General features: G+C 40.8%; 1 protein-coding gene across 1 annotated transcript; it reads left to right on the top strand.

Moving 5' to 3' along the window:
- The first annotated feature begins 253 nt into the window (after positions 1-253).
- fmr1 (fragile X messenger ribonucleoprotein 1) lies at positions 254-17,941 on the top strand. The gene is made up of 15 exons (XM_026331091.2): positions 254-845; positions 1,953-2,005; positions 2,105-2,198; positions 2,804-2,875; positions 3,081-3,229; positions 6,581-6,674; positions 6,863-6,979; positions 8,783-8,953; positions 9,168-9,246; positions 9,362-9,510; positions 9,833-9,919; positions 13,445-13,679; positions 14,086-14,292; positions 16,015-16,094; positions 17,336-17,941. The coding sequence occupies exons 1-15, from the start codon at positions 795-797 to the stop codon at positions 17,537-17,539; spliced, it is 1,842 nt and encodes a 613-aa protein (XP_026186876.1). The 5' UTR covers positions 254-794; the 3' UTR covers positions 17,540-17,941.
- Positions 17,942-19,907: the final 1,966 nt, after the last annotated feature.

Below are 19,907 nucleotides of genomic sequence, written 5' to 3'. Positions count from 1 at the left end.
CTCTATGTCTCACGCAGATTTTCTTTCTATCATAACCTGTGCATTCACTCGATTTCCCTCTTTACTTAGTTACGTCTTTTACGTCGTGACGTCATCCACGGAGGTTGAAAAAGTAATTAGCCTGTTTTGATAATGTAAGGAGTAGAAAGTACAGATATTTGTGTTTAAATGTAGAGAGTAAAGGCAGAGAGTAAAGGTAGTCTTCAGAAAAATAAATACTCAAGTACAAATACCTGAGAGGTGAGAAGCCAAACATCTTAGCGAAGGAACCAAAGGACCAGTTAAAGAAGTTTGCCCAGTCCGCTAAACCGTGTCCTTGTTTAAAACATACACTGAAATAGCTCCGGCCTCACCGACGCTGTTTACAGGGGTCAAAGTTTAGGCTGCTTTGGTTTGTTTGGAATCTCCTGTTATTGGAGGACAGAGCTGGCGGTCCGTCTCCTCGGCGTTGCTGCCTGCTACCTGTGGAGAGCAGCAGCAGCTTTAAAAGCGCAGCAGCCTCAGTAGAGGAAGAAAGAGAGACGTCACATGGAGAGATGCGCCCATCGCTGCCTCAGCCCGGATCGTCGGACTAGCTGCTACGAGCTGACCCGGGGAGCTGCATGGCTCGCTTTTGATTCATCTGCAGGAAACACAGGCGGGTCACAGCGGGAAACCTTCTCAGTGCCACCCACAGTTCTCGTGGTCGTGTGTGCTAACAGCTAAGCCTCTTAGCATAGGCTGGGGTCGGGCAGGCTAGCCAGCTAGCTGCTAATATCGCCGACGGTAGCTCGTGAGCTGTCCCACCGTGCGTCATGGACGAGCTGGTCGTGGAAGTGAAGGGGACGAGTGGGGCCTTTTATAAGGTATGTTTTCCTGTGGGCCACCTCAGACAAGCCTTGGTCTGGCTGGGTAGGATTAGTGTGTGCGGGCCTGCGTGTTTGTGTCCAGCCTGTAAACAAAGCTTAGCCCGCTGCCTCAGCGCTGCGAGCTACATCTGTGACGTACCGGGGCTAATGTGGGTCTGAGCAGTACAAGTGTGGACTTTTACTGTGTGCACAGCTTCTTCTTGTTCATCAGGCTTCATCTGGGATGACAGCAGCGACCGTGTGTTGTCTCCCTCAGCGGGCCGCTCTGAAGACAAGCGTCAACAAGTAGGGTAAAGGAACATTTGGGAGTTATGCATTTGGACTTTATTAATCAGACTGAGAAGAATCAGCTCAGGTGCGTCATAGTAGATATTGACACAGGTGCTGGGCTGTGTTTGTCTACAAATAGCACTACCAGTTTGGTTGCAGAACAAGTGACGGTCGTAAGTAATGTGCAGACCTTTAGGTAATCACCCATAGTCTTGTACATACTGCAGACACTTGTAGCTGAAGTGTGTTCAGTGCATGAAGAAATTGGTACACCACTAAACCGCAATGTTCCTGTTTGGTTTTTGTTGGCAAAAACAGAGGTAACAACATGAGCATTAAATGTATTTTTCTGTAATCTGAATGTGGCACTGGGCAAATACAAAAATGTACAATTACAAATAGTTTTGTTACCATGAGTGGCAAGCATTATTAGGACGTATAGGTTTGAGTGTTTATTTGTCTTTATGTCAGCCTTGATAGACTGATCAGTCCAGGGGTGGACTCTGGCTGTCACCCTGTGTCAGCGGGGATTGGCTCCTGCCACCCCCCAAACCCTCCCACACGTGACCTTGGACATGCCAGGATAAGGAGCAGATGATGGATGAAAGTATTATTGCCAGATATTTGCCAGTGAGAGACTGAGCCAAACCTGAGTCAAAGTCAAAAGAGATAAAAAAGGGACCAGTTTGGGCTTTTTTTTTTTTTTTGTTGTTGCTAACTGTTTTGGGTTTGGGAAGCAGAGTTGTAAGCATTGTACAGTCTAAGGCCGGTGTAAGGCTGTATTGACTTTTTAAATTATTATTTTAACATCATTCCTTTCTGTGATTCTTGTAGGCTTTTGTGAAAGATGTTCATGAAGCATCAGTCACTGTGGTGTTTGAAAACAAGTGAGTACTGCACATTCAAAACAGAATATAACAAGGTTTACCTTTGCAGATAGAATGACAGTGAAATTCACACTGTATGTGTGTTTTCCTCTATCCTAGCTGGCAGCCAGAACGCCAGGTCCCATTTCAGGATGTGCGTTTTCCTCCGCCAACAGGGTTCTGCAAAGAGATAAATGAGAGCGATGAGGTTGAGGTGGGATTAATTCAAGACCTTCAGAAAATTAAATTAATCACCACCAGACATAATTGATTTAGAAAACAGTGTTGATATATTTGGAGCAAAAGGGAAGATGTTGAAATTCAACCACATGGACCTCAAGCGATTCTTCAAGCTCATTATTCTCTGTTTTAAAAAAAAAAAAAAAAAAAAAAGGTGCTGTTGGTCAGGAGGTGGTGTGCAGCATTGATTTACAGATTGTTCTTACATATTTGTTGTTTCTGTGTGATGTTGCAGGGAATAATGTTAAGTATGTAGACTTGAAACAACAAACTTTCTGTGGAAGGTTAAAATTGAAAAATTGGGAGAAAATGCAGAAACAACAGAACTACTAATACTTTTTTATTTTCATGTGAAACAGCACAAAAGAGTGCATGCTGACCTGAAAACAGGACAGGTTTGGACTTTAATTGCCATTGTCATGAGAGAAGTTGGTTTTGCTCACTATTAAATATTTAATGGGCAAATCGTTCAGTTTGTTTGTTCTTACCCTTTTCCTCTGTGCTACATGTCTTTAATGTCTCAGCTATGTGTTTGAAGTTAAAGGTTTAGTAGAATTGGCTGTGTGTGTATGTTGCCAGGTATATTCTAGGGCTAATGACAAGGAGCCATGTGGATGGTGGCTGGCCAAGGTTCGCATGGTCAAAGGAGAGGTAAGTTTCAGACTGCATAAATTCTAAGGCTCATTTATGCCTTCAATGTACAGAAAACTTAATTTACATTATTAAAACTGATCTGATTTGTATGTTTTATGTATTGATAAACAGTTGTTTTTCACCTTTTTCCAAAACTACAGTGGCACATTTTTTGTTTTTTTTCTCTAGATAATTGTGACAATATTTTTCTCTCTGTCTCTAGTTTTATGTAATAGAGTACGCTGCATGTGATGCTACATTAAATGAGATTGTGACGCTGGAGCGGTTAAGGCCGGTCAACCCGAATAAACCAGCCACTAAAACCTCCTTCATAAAGATCAAACTGGATGTACCTGAAGATCTACGGCAGATGTAAGTTTGATATTAAATTTTTTGCCTAGATCAACCCTCATTTCAGCTTTAACAAAGATTTTCGGCCTTAGTGAGAGTTGCTTATAAGGGTCTTGCCAGAGCCTGCTGTTCCTCGCTCAGATTAACACAAAATGATAAGTGGCACGTTATTGCCAGTAGAACAACAGCACCACTAATACAAAATATGTATTAGTCACATGGCGTTTTTATGATCTAAAACCTGCAAGGATCAAACTAATAACCCTTTAAAAATAAATTGGTGGATGATTGGGTTAAATATTTGGGTTACAATTTGAAAAGTCTAAATATGCTCTACTTGATGTAGGGGCAGGATTGTGTACGCACCGGCTATATCATAGTTTAGGTCACGATTGACTCATCCTAAACGCTTTGCCAACAGTCTTGTTTGATCATTTTCTTATTTTTTTTTTTTTTTTACATTTTACATACTCACTTTGAGTAGCAGGCTTCACTCATTGAGTTTAGCAGCCTCCCATACAATCTTTCCACGTAATAACTAGTGTTGTGATATGGATGTGTGCTGTTCTTAAGAATCACATATGTGTCACTTAAATCTACACACAACAATTAGTCCACAAACTAATACATAAATGCGGCTCTTGAAATATTTTGCACATGTCCTGATGATGTTTCAGACACTACTGACAATAGGTGAATTCAGTGTGGCTGCTTTTGAAGCTGTGCAGGGCTCACAGTAGGGAGAAGAAATGGTATGATCCATTGTGGGTTTGTGATATCATATTTGATAGCTCCACACATTTGAAACATTTTTTTCTATGTCTACATGTTGATCGTGCAGTGACTGCCAGAGGGAGTGCACTAAAACGTTTTAAAATCATTTGCATTAACAGTCAAGCACAGAAATCCCTTTGTTTTCAAACCAAACTGAATTTTGCAGACCTTATTAAATGATTTAATTTTTAGTTATACAGTTTGTCTCCTTTTAATCTTTTGTCAGATTTATGTTGTCTCTGGACAAACATTGTCAGTTCATTCTTTTTCCCCCTTATACCCTAAAGAAGCATCAAATAGCTACAATATCACAGACCCCAGCAGTGGCTCAAAACCTGCCTCAAGACAGCAGCTCAAAGACTGACTTGACCTGCTCTAAGAAATGCCTGTAAGGTACTAATCATGATACATCCAGGTTAGGTCTTATTTATCATGACTCGCAAGGTGTTTTCATTCGAAGGTCAGAATAATATTCACAGATTTAAACACAAATAACCCTCCGACTGTAAATAAGTTAAACTTCATCAAACTGAGCCATTGTCTGTGCTGGACAAATTTGCTTCTATTGCAGCTGCTGTGAGACAAGTGCGCAGAAAGGGTCTCCAGCATAAAGGACAGCTTCTTCTGATGAAATCTGAATTTGTAGTTCGCATGCTTTGAGAGGGTTGTAAAAGTTATCATGTGTGTTTTAACAATGTTTTGCTATCGATCCAAGAACGTGTGAAATCTTTTCATCTTCATCAAAATCTCTGCAGTAGCCTTTCTATTGTCATTGACCCTGCACCCCTCAGGGCATGCTATAATTCATATCCTGGGTAGTAACATTAGGCTACCATATAGAAAAAAGTGTACATGTCAAAAATCTGCAAGCCATCTTGGTGCCCTAGGCGAGATTATGGTTTGGTGCAAGTATTAAGAAAGCTCCCACTATATGAATAATTGTTCAAACAATACAAAACAGTACAATGTAATATAAAAAAGGAATGCAAAGATTTTGATACAAATGGTAATTTACAAAGTCTCTGATAGCTTTCATCTATAATTGAGCATGTCTAGACTTCTTTGCTGCAAAGGCAAACCTCATGATTTATAACTTGCACTTGTTGATGTCTGTCAATTAGACTGCTGCCAAGATGCTCGCCATTAACTCACCCAACCCCCTCTCCCACAGTGCATGGCGCAGCAGGACACATTCAGGGCTGGCCAGGTCAATCAAATAATCAGGATGTTGTTTTGTTTTTTTTTTTTCCTGAATTTCAATTTTTTATTCACAATAGCACAAGGAAAGGGCACCAGTTGGGACTGCAAATTATTACTATTATTTATTTATTTTATTTCATTTCATTTATTTATTTTTTAGGGCTCGCAGCAGTGCCCCATCCAGCACTGCCTATATGACCTGTGCCACCAGCTGGCTCTGTACACAGTGACTTCAGAAAGTCTTTGGATACCTTCATTTTTTTTTTTTTTTGTGTTGGGTTTAATTTGAAATGGATACAATTCTATTTTTGCCTGGTTCACCTTGTGGCCCATAATGACAAAGTGAAAATATGTTTTGAAAGAGTAGCTACTGTGTTCTTTTGCACTGCACACAAAATCAGTTTCATTGACATACAATGTTGCACCGGTGATTTTCATTAAGCCATTTTCTGAAGTCTGTTTTCTGCATTGTCCCTACTGTTAGTAATTGCAGCCACCGTGTAAGAACCAGGGTATGCGATTTTTGTTTGTGCCTGTCACAAACGTGTGTGTGCTTCTCGTGACTCTGAGCTACATCAGAAAAAGGCAAAGACGGTACCTTTTAACTAGTAGCTCTGATTACCAGCTCTAAGACAGACAGTCCAGTGGACATTGGTTTCAGTTTTCAATGCTTAATGCTGCAGGTCTAAAGAGAGTATCTTAGACTTCATGACTTGGTTTTTGTTTTGACATGCAGTGTGAACTGATTTTAGTTTTTGATTGTAACACAGTACTGTGCAGAAGTTTTAGGGACTTTAGATGTTTTAGATTCTTGTCACAAAACACCATCAGGTGATATTGATCCCAGGTTCATTTTGTAGGACACCAAGCCCTTAAAGAACCCACTAGAGTTCATGAAGAACTATTTTCAGAGGTCAGAAGAACCAGGAGTCCTGCAGCAGATGGTCTGACCCCCACATAGCCTTGATCTGGGCAGTGTGGAGTCAGTCTGGGATCACATGAAGAGACAGAAACACTGGGACAGCCTGAATCTACAGAAGAACTGCAGCAGCTTCTCCAAGGTTCTGCAAAGTACCAGGAGAACCTGAGTGCAGGTCAAACAAGGGGAGAGCTGCATATACTGATTAGATTTAGGTTTGGTTCCCTTTACTGTACTTTGGATCGAGTTAATTGATAAATGAGAAATAATTAATGCAATTTATATTAAAAGCATCCCATGTGTATTTTTAGTCTAACACATTTGCACAGTACACTGGATTGATGGGCTAACATGGCAGTTTTATCCATTGAAAATTAAACTTACAACACAGTAAAATGTGATTGAGTGATTTCTGAAGTCACTGCATTATTTAAGGACATGAAATAATATGGATTATCTGTGTAATTCTGTGTTGGCAGGTGCTCCAAAGAGTCAGCACACAAAGATTTTAAGAAAGCTGTGGGAGCCTTCAGTGTAACTTATGACTCGGAGAAAAAGCAGCTGGTCATCTTGGTTGGTTAAATGTTTTCGTTTTTGTTTGTTTTTTAAGTTAAACACTTGTTCTATGCATCACTTCAATGTAATTTGGTTTATTGATTCATATAACATGATTGCATGTGAGATACAACAGTATTACATAATAATGCAGCCATATTCTAAATTTTTTGTGTGGAATAAACTTTTTTTTTTGTTGTTTTCAGTCAGTCAATGAGGTCACAGTGAAGCGGGCCACAATGATGAGTGACATGCACTTCAGGAGTCTCCGCACCAAACTGTCTCTCATACTGAGGAATGAAGAGGCCAGCAGACAGCTGGAGGTAGACATTTATACACAAACACACTGTGTGTATTTGAATTGATCTTTTTGCAAGTAATTTTGCAGGTTATTGACCTGGAAGTACATTACACTAAAGGTCAAATCAAATATGCTGGGAAGTATTTGAATAAGCCCAATCCTGCTCAGTGCATACAGTAGTAGTCCAAGTTTGAGTTTAAACTGTATGACAACCAAAGCAGGATATTGGAAATGTGCAGTTGCTGGTTCCTCAGCAAGTAAATGTCTTTACATACAGTATTGTTCAAAATAATAGCAGTACAATGTGACTAACCAGAATAATCCAGGTTTTTAGTATATTTTTTTTATTGCTACATGGCAAACAAGTTACCAGTAGGTGCAGTAGATTCTCAGAAAACAAACACGACCCATCATTCATGATATGCACGCTCTTAAGGCTGTGCAATTGGGCAATTAGTTGAAAGGGGTGTGTTCAAAAAAATTGCAGTGTCTGCCACTGACTGTACAAACTCAAAACTATTTCGTACAAATGTTTTTGTTTCTAGGATTTAGCAATCTGTGAATCACTAAACTAATATTTAGTTGTATGACCACAGTTTTTTATAACGGCTTCACATCTGTGTGGCATGGAGTCAACCAACTTGTGGCACCTTTCAGCTGTTATTCCACTCCATGATTCTTTAACAACATTCCACAATTCATTTACATTTCTTGGTTTTGCTTCAGAAACAGCATTTTGATATCACCCCACAAGTTCTCGATTGGATTAAGGTCCGGGGATTGGGCTGGCCACTCCATAACATTAATTTTGTTGGTTTGGAACCAAGACTTTGCTCGTTTACTAGTGTGTTTGGGGTCATTGTCTTGTTGAAACAACCATTTCAAGGGCATGTCCTCTTCAGCATAAGGCAACATGACCTCTTCAAGTATTTTGACATATGCAAACTGATCCATGATCCCTGGTATGTGATAAATAGGCCCAACACCATAGTAGGAGAAACATGCCCATATCATGATGCTTGCACCACCATGCTTCACTGTCTTCACCGTGTACTGTGGCTTGAATTCAGAGTTTGGGGGTCGTCTCACAAACTGTCTATGGCCCTTGGACCCAAAAAGAACAATTTTACTCTCATCAGGCCACAAAATGTTCCTCCATTTCTCTTTAGGCCAGTTGATGTGTTCTTTGGTAAATTGTAACCTCTTCTGCACATGCCTTTTTTTTTTCTCTCTGGTTTTTCCATTTTAAGGCATTGGAGATCATTTTAGCTGAACAGCCTATAATTTTTTGCACCTCTTTATAGGTTTTCCCCTCTCCAATCAGCTTTTTAATCAAAGTACGCTGTTCTTCTGAACAATGTCTTGAACGACCCATTTTCCTCAGGCTTTCAAATGCATGTTCAACAAGTGCTGGCTTCATCCTTAAATAGGTGCCACCTGATTCACACCTGTTTTTTCACAAAATTGATGACCTCACTGATTGAAAACTGTGGTCATACAACTAAATATTAGTTTAGTGATTCACAGATTGCTAAATCCTAGAAACAAAAACATTTGTACAAAATAGTTTTGAGTTTGTACAGTCAATGGCAGACACTGCAATTTTTTTGAACACACCTCTTTCAACTAATTGCCCAATTGCACAGCCTTAAGAGTGTGCATATCATGAATGTCGTGTTTGTTTTCTGAGAATCTACTGCACCTACTGGTAACTTGTTTGCCATGTAGCAATAAAAAGATGATGTAGTTAAAGATGAAAAACAAGTGCAGATGTGCCAAGTGCTTTTCTTTCTGTTACTCAGTTAACATCTGTGTCTGTGTCCAGAGTTCCAGGCAGCTTGCATCACGATTTCATGAACAGTTCGCTGTTAGGGATGATTTAATGGGTCTTGCCATTGGGACTCATGGGGCCAACATTCAACAAGCTCGTAAAGTCCCTGGAGTCACAAATATAGACTTGGACGAAGAGACTTGCACCTTTCACATATATGGAGAGGTAGGATGGTTCGACTGCTATGCAGGTGGAAGTAACACACCAATAGATATGCACATTGGTCAGTCTTGTCCTTGGTGTAGAGACATACCTTTACTTATGGTCTGGAAAAGTTTGAAAGCTTTTAATTATTGTAATTTGTAATGTGATATTAAAACCCAGGCGAGGTCATAAGGTGACAGAATTTTTTTTCTTTTTTCTTTTTTTTTGGTGTAAGGACCAGGATGCTGTCCGTATAGCTAGAAGTTTCCTGGAGTTTTCTGAGGATGTCATCAAAGTTCCCCGAAACTTAGTAGGTGAGAAAAATCCATCAACTTTGACAATGCGATTACTCATGTGGTAACTTCAATTTAAGGATTAGCCAGACAATTAAACTCAGAATGCTGATAAATGTTGTTTTTGTCTTTACAGGGAAGGTGATTGGCAAGAACGGTAAACTGATCCAGGAAGTGGTTGATAAATCTGGTGTGGTGCGAGTTCGTATTGAGCCTGAGAATGACAAAAAGCCCCCAGCAGCAGCGGCAGCAGCGGCGGCAGCAGCAGCGGCAGCAGCAGATGAGGTCAGGAATAAAGAAACTTTGCTTTAATCCTTTATAGGCCACTATAATAGGTTAATCGTAGAACCAAAGCTGCCCTATTAGCTGTCACACATTACAACACAAGCTAAAATAGTATTTTTAACTGAATGTTGGTGTTGGTGTCAGGCTAGTTACCAAGAAGAGTATGGTAATATAATATTTAGTAAAGCATAATTTTGCTTCATAATACTGTAGGTAACTGTAAAAGGGATAATTTAAAAATAATCCGTGATACCAGTAATAAATATAACTGAACCAAACCTGTATGCTAATCAGTCTTTGATGCCCTCTATCTCTCTCTCAGGGAATGGTGCCATTTGTGTTTGTAGGGACCAAGGAAAGCATCTCTAATGCTACAGTACTGCTTGACTACCACCTCAACTACCTCAAGGTTTGTAACCAGTCATGACTGCTTACATCAGATGTTTAATTTCTAGAACAGTTCATGGTACAGAACAATAAGATTTTTTTTAAAAGGTAAATAAACATGCTTATAGCATAATGCTTCATTTTGTAGAAATACCTGGCCCTATATGAAAATGTAATAATTGCTCCCCTTTGCTAAATCATGAAGGAACTGTGATTAATCACTTTTTTTTTGAAACACTAAGTTAAATGTAACTTGCTACACCCAGGCCTAATTACTGCCAGAACAGTTCAATAAAATGACGACTTAAATAGAACCTGTCTGACAAAGTAAAGTATGCTTAAAGATCTCAAAAAGCAGCACATCATGCCATGATCTTAAGAAATTCAAGAACAGATGAGAAACAAAGGGGCTTCAGGACCTGGGCGATTTGCCATAATTGATCGAACCATGAATTCTGTACTCTACCAGAAAATCCTGAACGAGAATGTCCAGCTATCAGTTTGTGCCATCAAGCTTTAGCGCACTGGGGTTATGCAGGAGGACAATGTCTAAAACACAACAGTAAGTCCACCTCTGATTGTCTCAAAACGAACAAAATAAAGTTTTGGAGTGGTCTAGTCAAAGGATCTGATTGATGCTGTGGGATGACCTTAAACCGGCCGTTCATGCTCTAAAACCCTCCAATGCGGGTGAATTAAAACAATAACTGGTGGCACAACCAGTTATTATGGTTAGGGCCAGGCAGGTCTGGACAGCTTTTTTTCCCCTTAAATGTAATCATTTAAAAACTGCATTTTATATTTACTTTATTTATAAAAAAATTACTGTTATCTTTGTGTAATATTAAAATGTGTTGCTGATCTGAATCACTTAAGCATGACAAATATGCAAAAACAAAAAGCTAAAATATTATCATACTGATCTTTTAGTCATCACGGTAAATTGTGTGTAGAAATGCCAAAGTTAAAGATGCAAAATTCAGTATTTTTAGGTAATAGATGTATAAAATGACCAAAGTATTACATGGAGCTTTTTAGAGTCTTTTAGCTCTTTCTTTTTGGTTCATTTTTTGTTGTGTTGCAGCATGTTGTGCTGCACCCAATAATTCATTAATTCAGCTTTAAAATACTTTGAGTAATTGAAGTATGATTTCAAAATTTCTAGAATACTAAAAACTTTTTAAATGCAGTATTTGTTGAATCATAATGTGAACAACTTCATGTTTGCTTTTTTTTTTTCAATCTAAGTGTATTTACATGCCATTGATATTATATACAGATCTCACAAACCAAGATAAACTCGTTTTAATTTTTAGAAACTTCAGTGTGCTACCTGGGGTACTACAACAGAGACCAAGACAGTCTAGCATCATTTCTCAATCCTAATTACCGTATTTTCGGGGCTATAGGTTGCACAGGAGTATAAGTCGCTTTTAGCAAAAACTGCGTTGTTGAACAGAAAAACTCACATTTCTAATTATAGTCTAAATTAGCCTATGAAGAACCTAGGCTAGGAATAATAACAAGCAGAAGTACATTATGAAATTCATTTCAAATACACATATAAGTCACAGGACGAGGCAGAGGAATAAAAGAAGTGTGACTTATAGTCTGTCTTCTCCATGGCCTCACTGAACTCCTCCTCGACTGGGGATATTGTTGGACGGTGTAAGGAATACTTTGAGGATCTCCTTAACCCCGCCAACATGTCTTTCATAAGGGAAGCAGGGGCTGGGGATTCAGAGGCTGATCCATGCATCGCCCAAGCCGAAGTCACTGAGGTAGTTCGGCAGCTCCTCGGTGGCAAAGCACTGGGGGTGGATGAGATTCGCCCCGTGTACCTCAAGTCTCTGCATGTTGTTGGGCTGTCATGGCTGACACGCCTGTGCAACATCGCATGACGCTCAGGGACAGCACCCCTAGATTGGCAGACTGGGGGAGGTGGTTCATCCTTTTAAGAAAGGGGACCGGAGGGTGTGCTCCAACCACAGAGGGATCACACTCCTCAGCCTCCCGGGGAAGGTCCATGCCACGCCACTGGAGAGGAGGATCTGGCCGGTGGGCGAACCTTGGATCCAGGAGGAACAATGCGGTTTCCGTCCCAGTCGTGGAACGCCAGACCAGCTCTGTACCCTCCTGAGGGTGCTCGAGGGCTCATGGGAGTTTGCCCAACCAGTTCACATGTGCTTTGTGGACTTGGAGAAGGCATTTGACCGGGTCCCTCGCAACATCCTGTGGGAGGTGCTCCAGGAGTATGGGGTCCGGGGACCGTTACTGAGGGCTATCAGGTCTCTATGCAAACGGAGCAGGAGCTTGGTTCGCATTGCTGGCAGTAAGTCAGACTGGTCTCCAGTGCACATTGGACTCTGGCAGGGCTGCCCCTTGTCACCGGTTCTGTTCATTATTTTTATGGACAGAATTTCTAGGCGCAGCCAGAGGCCGGAGGGAGTCCAGTTCGGGGACCGCAGGATCTCATCTCTGCTTTTTTTCAGATGATCTTGTCCTGTTAGCTTCATCAAGCCAGGATCTCCAGCGTGCGTTGGGGCGGTTTGCAACCGAGTGTGAAGCGGCTGGGATGAGAATCAGCACCTCCAAGTCCGAGGCCATGGTACTCAACCGGAAAACGGTGGCTTGCCATCTCCAGGTCAGGGGAGAGATCTGGCCTCAGGTGGAGGAGTTTAAGTATCTCATGGTCTTGTTCACGAGTGAGGGAAGGAAGGAACGTGAGATTGACAGACGGATCGGGGCATCGGCAGCAGTAGTGCAGTCGGTGTACCAGTCCGTTGTGGTGAAGGAGCTGAGCCAAAAGGCTCAATCTATGTTCCTGCTCTCACCTATGGTCATGAGCTTTTGGGTCAAGATCTTGGATACAGGCGGCTGAAATGAGCTTCCTCCGCAAGGTGGCCGGGTGCTCCCTTAGAGATAGGGTGAGGAGCTCGGAGTAGAGTTGCTGCTCCTCGACATCAAGAGGAGTCAGCTGAGGTGGCTCGGGCATCTCTACGGATGCCTCCTGGGCGCCTCCATGGGGAGGTGTTCCGGGCATGTCCCACCAGGAGGAGGCCCTGGGGAAGACCCAGGGCACGCTGGAGGGACTATGTCTCCCGGCTGGCCTGGGAACGCCTCGGTGTCCCCGCGGAAGAGCTGGAGGAAGTGAAAAGGGAAAAGGAAATCTGGGTATCCCTGCTTAGGCTACTGCCCCCACGACCTGGCCCCGGATAAGCGGAAGAAGATGGATGGATAGATGGATGGACTTATAGTCTGGAAAATACAGCTGTGACTGTAGTAGTTGCTCAATATAACAGTGATACGATAATTTGTGTATTTAAGTCAACGTGAAACGCTTGACTACATTTTTAGCACTTGTTGCTTCCCCACCCTTTTATTAAGAAGCAGAGTGCAAGAGGATAACATTTTTTTATTATATTTATAACATATGCTTTATTCATACAGTGCTGAACAAGCAAGCTCCTCCTTATGTATAATTATCAAGTCTGAATACAGATAAAACCAGGATATGACTCATGTAACATTCCGATACTGCCCACAGGAGGTGGATCAGCTTCGCCTGGAGCGGCTTCAGATCGACGAGCAGCTGAGACAGATAGGAGGAGGAGGTGGAGGAGGAGGAACAGGGCCTCGAAACCCCAAAGACAAAATCTATATGTTTGACAATGGCATGGGACTTGGGATGGGGAGAGGAGTTGGTGGAGGAGGAGGGAAGCCTTACACCGGAGGAGGAAGGGGAGGACGGGGACGAAGAGGAGGGGGAGCTTTTGCCTCAGGTATGATAATAATGGCATCCTAAACTAAAGCATTCAAGTTAATAATTTAAAACTTGTTGAAACAATAATCATAACATTTTTTTGAAGATGTTACGATTATTTGATTATTGATTTTAATTATGATTATTTGAAGACCAGGCTTGTACATCTGTAAGGTTAAGATGATCTGAAGCTTTATTATAAATTACTCATCTGAAGTGTTTCCCTGCTACAGCGAGCTCTGACTGTAAGTGCTCTTATTTTCAGTGGAAAGTGCATGAAACATGCAGCTAGCACAAGACAGTGAAGTACTGAGTGGAAAATCCCTTCCCCAGGCGACAACTTCATTAACATTTAATCAAAGGTTAAATCAATGTTGCCGTTCCGAGGTAGCAGATAAGGTTTGATTTGGGTACTTTGTCCCCAGGCACCAATTCTGAAGCATCCAACGCTTCAGAGACAGAGTCAGACCACAGAGATGAGCTCAGCGACTGGTCTCTGGCCCCCACTGAGGAGCTGATGACAGGAGGTGGGACCCTGCCTAGACGGATAGATGGTAGGAAGAGAGCAGGCGGCGGTGGGCCAAGAGGACGAGGGGGAAGAGGAAGAGGAGGAGGAGGGGGGTATAAAGGAGGTAATTTGGAATTATCATTGACTGTCATTCCTCAGGGACCTCATGTCAGGATTTTTGTAGCAAGTATTTATGGAGCATTGTGGATGATACACATTATCAGTGGAAAATCTTTTTAAATCCAGTAATGAATACAGGCAATCTTTGTTCAGGAGGTGGAGAAAGAAGAGGTGCAAGAAATAAGTGTCTTTGTGAATTAAAAGAAATAAATTAGATTTTTTTTTTTTTTTTTTAGTCACATAGCACAAAGAGTGGAGATGAGTCAAAGAGATCTTTACAGACTGCCTGCTATACATTCTTATTTTAAGTGTTTGCTTTACACGATCAACATTAACCCTCTGGGGTCGACGCACGCGCCGGCGCGTTTTGATGCATCTTTTTCTGATAAGGCCGAAACAAACTGAAATTACTCCGTCAATTCTGATCGTACAGATAAAAGAAGTATATCATTCAAATCTGTAAAGGGTCTAGTTTTAGTGGTATACCATCATAATAACAACAAAACGTTGTGCTTTTTTTAAATAAAGAAAGCCGACAGGGTGCGCTCTCGGACTTTTCTGTCTCTGCCATTTCTCTTCACAGACGCGTAAATAAAACAACCAGAATCTCAGCGAATACTTGGCTCATAAAAATAAGAATTATATGGCTAGAAAGCTTGAAATGTTTTCTTTTGAGTGAAACAATTCAAGTCAAAAACAAATCATCACTTTTTATTTAATCCGTATGAACGTAAGGAGAAGTCCGTTTTTTCCTGTCTCACCTCATTACAGGTAATGCGGTCCCGCCTTGTACACTGTCCACTGTTCACATGTAAATAATCTCAGGTGAACCAGGTAAATATGTGCACGCCCCCGAGAAATGACACAAAATATCAAACTTCAGAGTAAAAACACTGATTTTAACTCAAATGAGGATCGTTTGCTCCTCATTGTGTTGTATTGTACAGCACTAATCCGTCCCATCTACATTGACTGAAAGGCTCATTATGCGCGCCTTTGTCTGGACGTTCAGTGCGTCTTTTGTGTTCTCAGGTAAATCACATGACTATTCATCCTCAGACACACCCTCTTGCATATGGCCTTTCTGGACAAAAAGTGTCTTAGAAAATTTAAATCAGTGTATTGTTTACTGTGAATGTGTGAACAAGATGACATTCACAGCACTCTGAAGTAAACACTTTAGCCTACAACATGCTGGTCTCCAAAGTCTTGTGAACCAATGTTCTGTTTGTGTTTTATGGTCTTATTTCAGTGAGTAAAAAATTTTAGTTTTTCACTAGCCATGCATAACCACTTTTTTCTCAAAAACACAATAATGTATAAACTTGAAGCTCACATATTATTGTAGCCAATTTTGTGCTGATTACAGTGTTATTAGACTTTAGACATTAATATGTTTAAAAAAACACTGAAAAAAGCACAAATGTCAGGACATGTCAAAATTTGTCCAGGCCCCAAAAACCCCCTCAGACCCCAGAGGGTTAAAACAAGAATCTTTGCTAACATAAATTCAATTGAGACACATACAAATGTTTAGCAATTACTGCCTGCCAGTGAGCCATGTACCTTATGTAAATTGCAGCAATGTAAAGGTTTTTAGCTACATGGCAGTGAGTGGAGTCAGGAGTGATTCCCCCCCCCCCCACAGTGCATGTTTATCACGTGCTGAGCTCCCCATCGAGCAGTGGGAACAAGGCTGATGCTTACTTTGTCTGTTTTGATTTAGGTGAAGACATACAATGGAGTGAGCCAAGACCTCGTCATGTTAGAGACCCCAAGACAAGAGCACAAGAAGACACCCTACAGGTAACACACTCACATGCATGTTCATCCCTAAAAATGTAATCTTTATACAGCTCCTAGTCCTAAAAATGTCCAAGGGAATTTTTTCTGTCCTTTGCCAAACCCCTCTTTTGATTGCCCAACCGTAGCTTAGCAGATTTAAATAACCAGGTCTGTTAAGCTTTGTAGTTCTCGACATCCAGACATGGTATGCATGCGGCTGCAGTGGGACAAATAATTCAGGTTGTGTCACAGGTTAGCAAGTAAGTAACTATTTTAGTTAGTGAGGTTAGAAATGTAACCTGTGGTTGCAGTGGCAACAGGTTAATCATGTTAGTCCAAACATCCCTCTCCCCAGCTCTGCCATGAGTTCCCTTCAGATGTACCCCATCTCTAAGTGCAAGTTCAGCCATCCTACAGGGGAGACTAATTTCGGCTGCTTGTTTTTGTACACTCATTCCTCTGTATCCATAGCTCACAGCCATGGGTGAGGGTTGGAATGTAGATAAATTAAAAGCTTTGCATGCACTGGTGCTGACAGCACACCAGTCTGCCGGTAATTATCTTCTGTTTTACCGTCATTTGTTAACCAGACTCCAAAATCCCTGAACACCTTCAATTCAAGCAGCAACCACTTGTCCCTGGCAATGAACCATGGCCTTAGGTCTTCAGGTGCTCCAAAGTAAAGCAACCTGAGACTGGAGCAAACAAGGACGCAAAGCCAAGACAACACTGTCTGCATGACAAGTCTGATTGTCCTTCTCTGCAACACAATAACAAATGTACAGAATGTACATCAAGTGCCAAAAGTATTAAAAATACTCAATGGCACATTTTTATTCAATATATTTTATACTATAGGATCCTATTTTTTACACATTATTGTGTTGATTATAAATGGTGCTCTGGAATATGCTGTTTCTTGTTGTTGCTCTCTCCTCCACTGATCATTAGTACTAGACTTGTGCCTGGAATATGTAGTGATTTTGTGTTTGTAGTCAACAGATGCACGTTTTAAGCATTTTAGTTTTAAAAGGAATGTGATGGGAGCAATAATTTAACAAACATTACCTGAACAAGCTGATGGATGCTGATTTGACATGTAGACTCTGTTTTTGTCAACATTTGTGTGAAATTAAAACCCCAGTGTCCCAAGGTTTCTAAAGTATTCAAGTTGAAAAGCTGCCACTACTGTCCTGGTAAACCCTGTTTACTGTGTGCCAAGTGTTATCACGTGACTGTACCTGTTTCTTCATTTCCCACAGATCCGTGTGGATGGTAACAACGAACGTAGCGTGCAGCACTCCTCCTCCTCAGGGGGGCGAGGAGGAGGTCTTTCCTCATCCCAAGGTGGTATCACTGCCAGTGGTGAAGGCCCGTCACGCCACCACCATCAGAGACCCATCAGAGATCGAGGAATGAAGAAGGACAAACAGGATGCTCCTCTGCTGGTGAACGGAGTGTCATAGATACATCACTGTAGGACGTTCTCACTTAGACACACACATACACATACATACATACATACATTCAGAAGCATACACACAGGTAACTTGTTATAAACCATTACAGAGTCTCTCTGGCTTTTTCTTTCTCTGTCTATGTCAAACACACAAATACACATATTTCATCAGCATGGAAGTGTACCATGATCTGGCGACTCCTGGTCTGCTCGTTGAGCATACTGATCTGGTATGATCTTCACTGGTATGGCATCTTCTGTTCTTCTCTGGAGTGGCAAAAGGGTAATATTTTTGGACAAATGGAAATCAAGAGGAGGATTTGATTAAATTCAATTTTCACAGTGGCATTTATCCCAGAAACATGCTTTCCCAATCATTTTTTTAATAAACCAAATTGGATGATTGTTTTTTTTTTTTTTTTTTTTCTCTCCCCACCACATTGTTTGGACTTGCTTACGTGACAAAAAAAAGTATCAAGTAAATCAAGGTAATTGATTCAAAAACAAGATGTTTATTTATAGCAACCTCAGAAGGTAGGATAAAACATGTTCCATCCGTTCACATCCGAAATATAATTTACAGAAAATGGAAAGTTGTAGCAATGATCTAACACAATCTTCAGAGGTGGTTACCCTGTTTCCCACAGCTGGAGAATTTATATTTGGGGTCTAAAACCAACACTGTCTGCTGCAACATAAGATTGCATTTATTGTGTAATTAGTTTTCTGAGTAGAGAAGTTATTTTGCATCTTTCAGGTGAATTTCTGAGGAGGAAAATTTCAAAGTACTAAGAAAGGGCAGGTGTATTTCGGTGTCTCCTAAAATATCCTGTGTATGAGAAATAGAGCTGTATGAATTCAATCTGAGAGAAACAATGTTTTTCCTGTGTAAATAAGATCGAGATGTCCATGTTGATACAGCAAATCAGTCCTACCTTTGGTGCCAGCAAAGTGAAGAGGAGTTCAAAGTGTCAGTGCTTCAGTATGAAGTGTGAAAAGGTGTGGGCAATGGTAGTTCTTTCCCAGCAGTGAAAAATCTGAGGTTCTCTTGACGCGAGTCAACAAGTACTTATCGTACCTCATTGCTCCGTTTCCTGATGACTGCACAATGAAAAATTCTTTGAGTGTTGGACCAAGATAAAAAGACAAAAGTCAAGGACCTACAAATGGAGAAGCATAAATCCGAGGCAATTTCTAGCAGAGCTGTTTAAAAACCATCTACTGAAGGAACTGTAGACAGATCAGCAACTACCAAAAGTCTTTGTCAGGTTAAAAAATCCCATGAATTTTCCAATTAACTTCACCAGATCACATGTCAAGGAAAACTGACATTTAACACTTGTTTTGCAGTGACTAAGGTTTAGAAATGAATTTTACAGTGGGCAGGAAATCATGTAAACGTATATTCACAAAGATATCAGTTAGAATTAGAAAGTGATTCATGACTAAAGCCTTGAGTGCAGTCACCAATGAAGGTTTTGTGGTACAGAGAATCTAAAACGTCCTGATATCCATCAGGCTTCATAGCAACATGTTTTTAGCAACAGTGGACCTATGATTTCCCAGGAAGGCACTGTTCTCCCAAAACTCTTTATTTCATGGAAGAGCTGTCACCAGGAATCCACAGATGGATGAGAGCGTTTTTATCCTGTGTACAGTGCTTAGGCTCCAAGTCTGAGTTATTTTGACTAATTTTGCTTATAGTTAACAAAGCAGTGATTGGATGGAGGTTGACTTATTTTCAGACAAATCTGATCAGGTTGCAAGATTAAGGTGTGTCACCTTTGTGATTGTCACTCCTGTCAAGTGACAATCCTGTAATTTATGATTTTTTTTTTTTTTTTTGTGTGTACTGTTAAGTTTTATTCTTTCTGGTTTGACAACTTATTTTGGGCTTTCTCCTGTTAGACATTTTGTGTTGGCTATGTTTTGTAAATGCAGCAGGAGTCCTATATATATATATATATATATATGATAATCTAGATCGTTTATACTTTCAAATTGTCGGACTGGACCACTCTAAGGCAGAATATAGTCAATTTAAGTGTTGCAAGATTTTCGTCTGGTTTAGTAAGCCTTCTTTGTGAAAGCCTGGCCGGATGGTTCAATTTATTTTTGTCACTGTTTAATCTTTTTGCCTTGGATTTATGCTTGTTTCATTCTGTGAAGCTGGCCCATTTCTAAAAAAAGCACCTTGCTACTGAGTAGATCAAGCTTGTTTATACTGTCAGTTTCAACCCATTCCTGTTCTTTTCTTGTATGTGTAGGCCATTTAGTTCATGGGTGTTTATTTCCTTGATGACCCTGTATGCATTTCTTTTAATTCTTTTGAGGGGGCATGATGGTTTTAAGATGACTTCCACAGATCCTGATAA

Source organism: Mastacembelus armatus, chromosome 10, assembly GCF_900324485.2.
Source record: "Mastacembelus armatus chromosome 10, fMasArm1.2, whole genome shotgun sequence".
NCBI lineage: Eukaryota > Metazoa > Chordata > Actinopteri > Synbranchiformes > Mastacembelidae > Mastacembelus > Mastacembelus armatus.
This window is presented reverse-complemented; position numbering and strand designations above follow the sequence as displayed.

What these genes read in the sequence shown, in the direction of transcription:
- fmr1 (XM_026331091.2), top strand. Translation starts at nt 795, where the DNA reads ATGGACGAGCTGGTCGTGGAAGTGAAGGGGACGAGTGGGGCCTTTTAT. An exon ending in ATGAGAGCGATGAGGTTGAG is followed by an intron (nt 2,199 to 2,803) that starts GTGGGATTAATT and finishes GTATGTTGCCAG; the next exon opens with GTATATTCTAGGGCTAATGA. An exon ending in TTCGCATGGTCAAAGGAGAG is followed by an intron (nt 2,876 to 3,080) that starts GTAAGTTTCAGA and finishes CTCTGTCTCTAG; the next exon opens with TTTTATGTAATAGAGTACGC.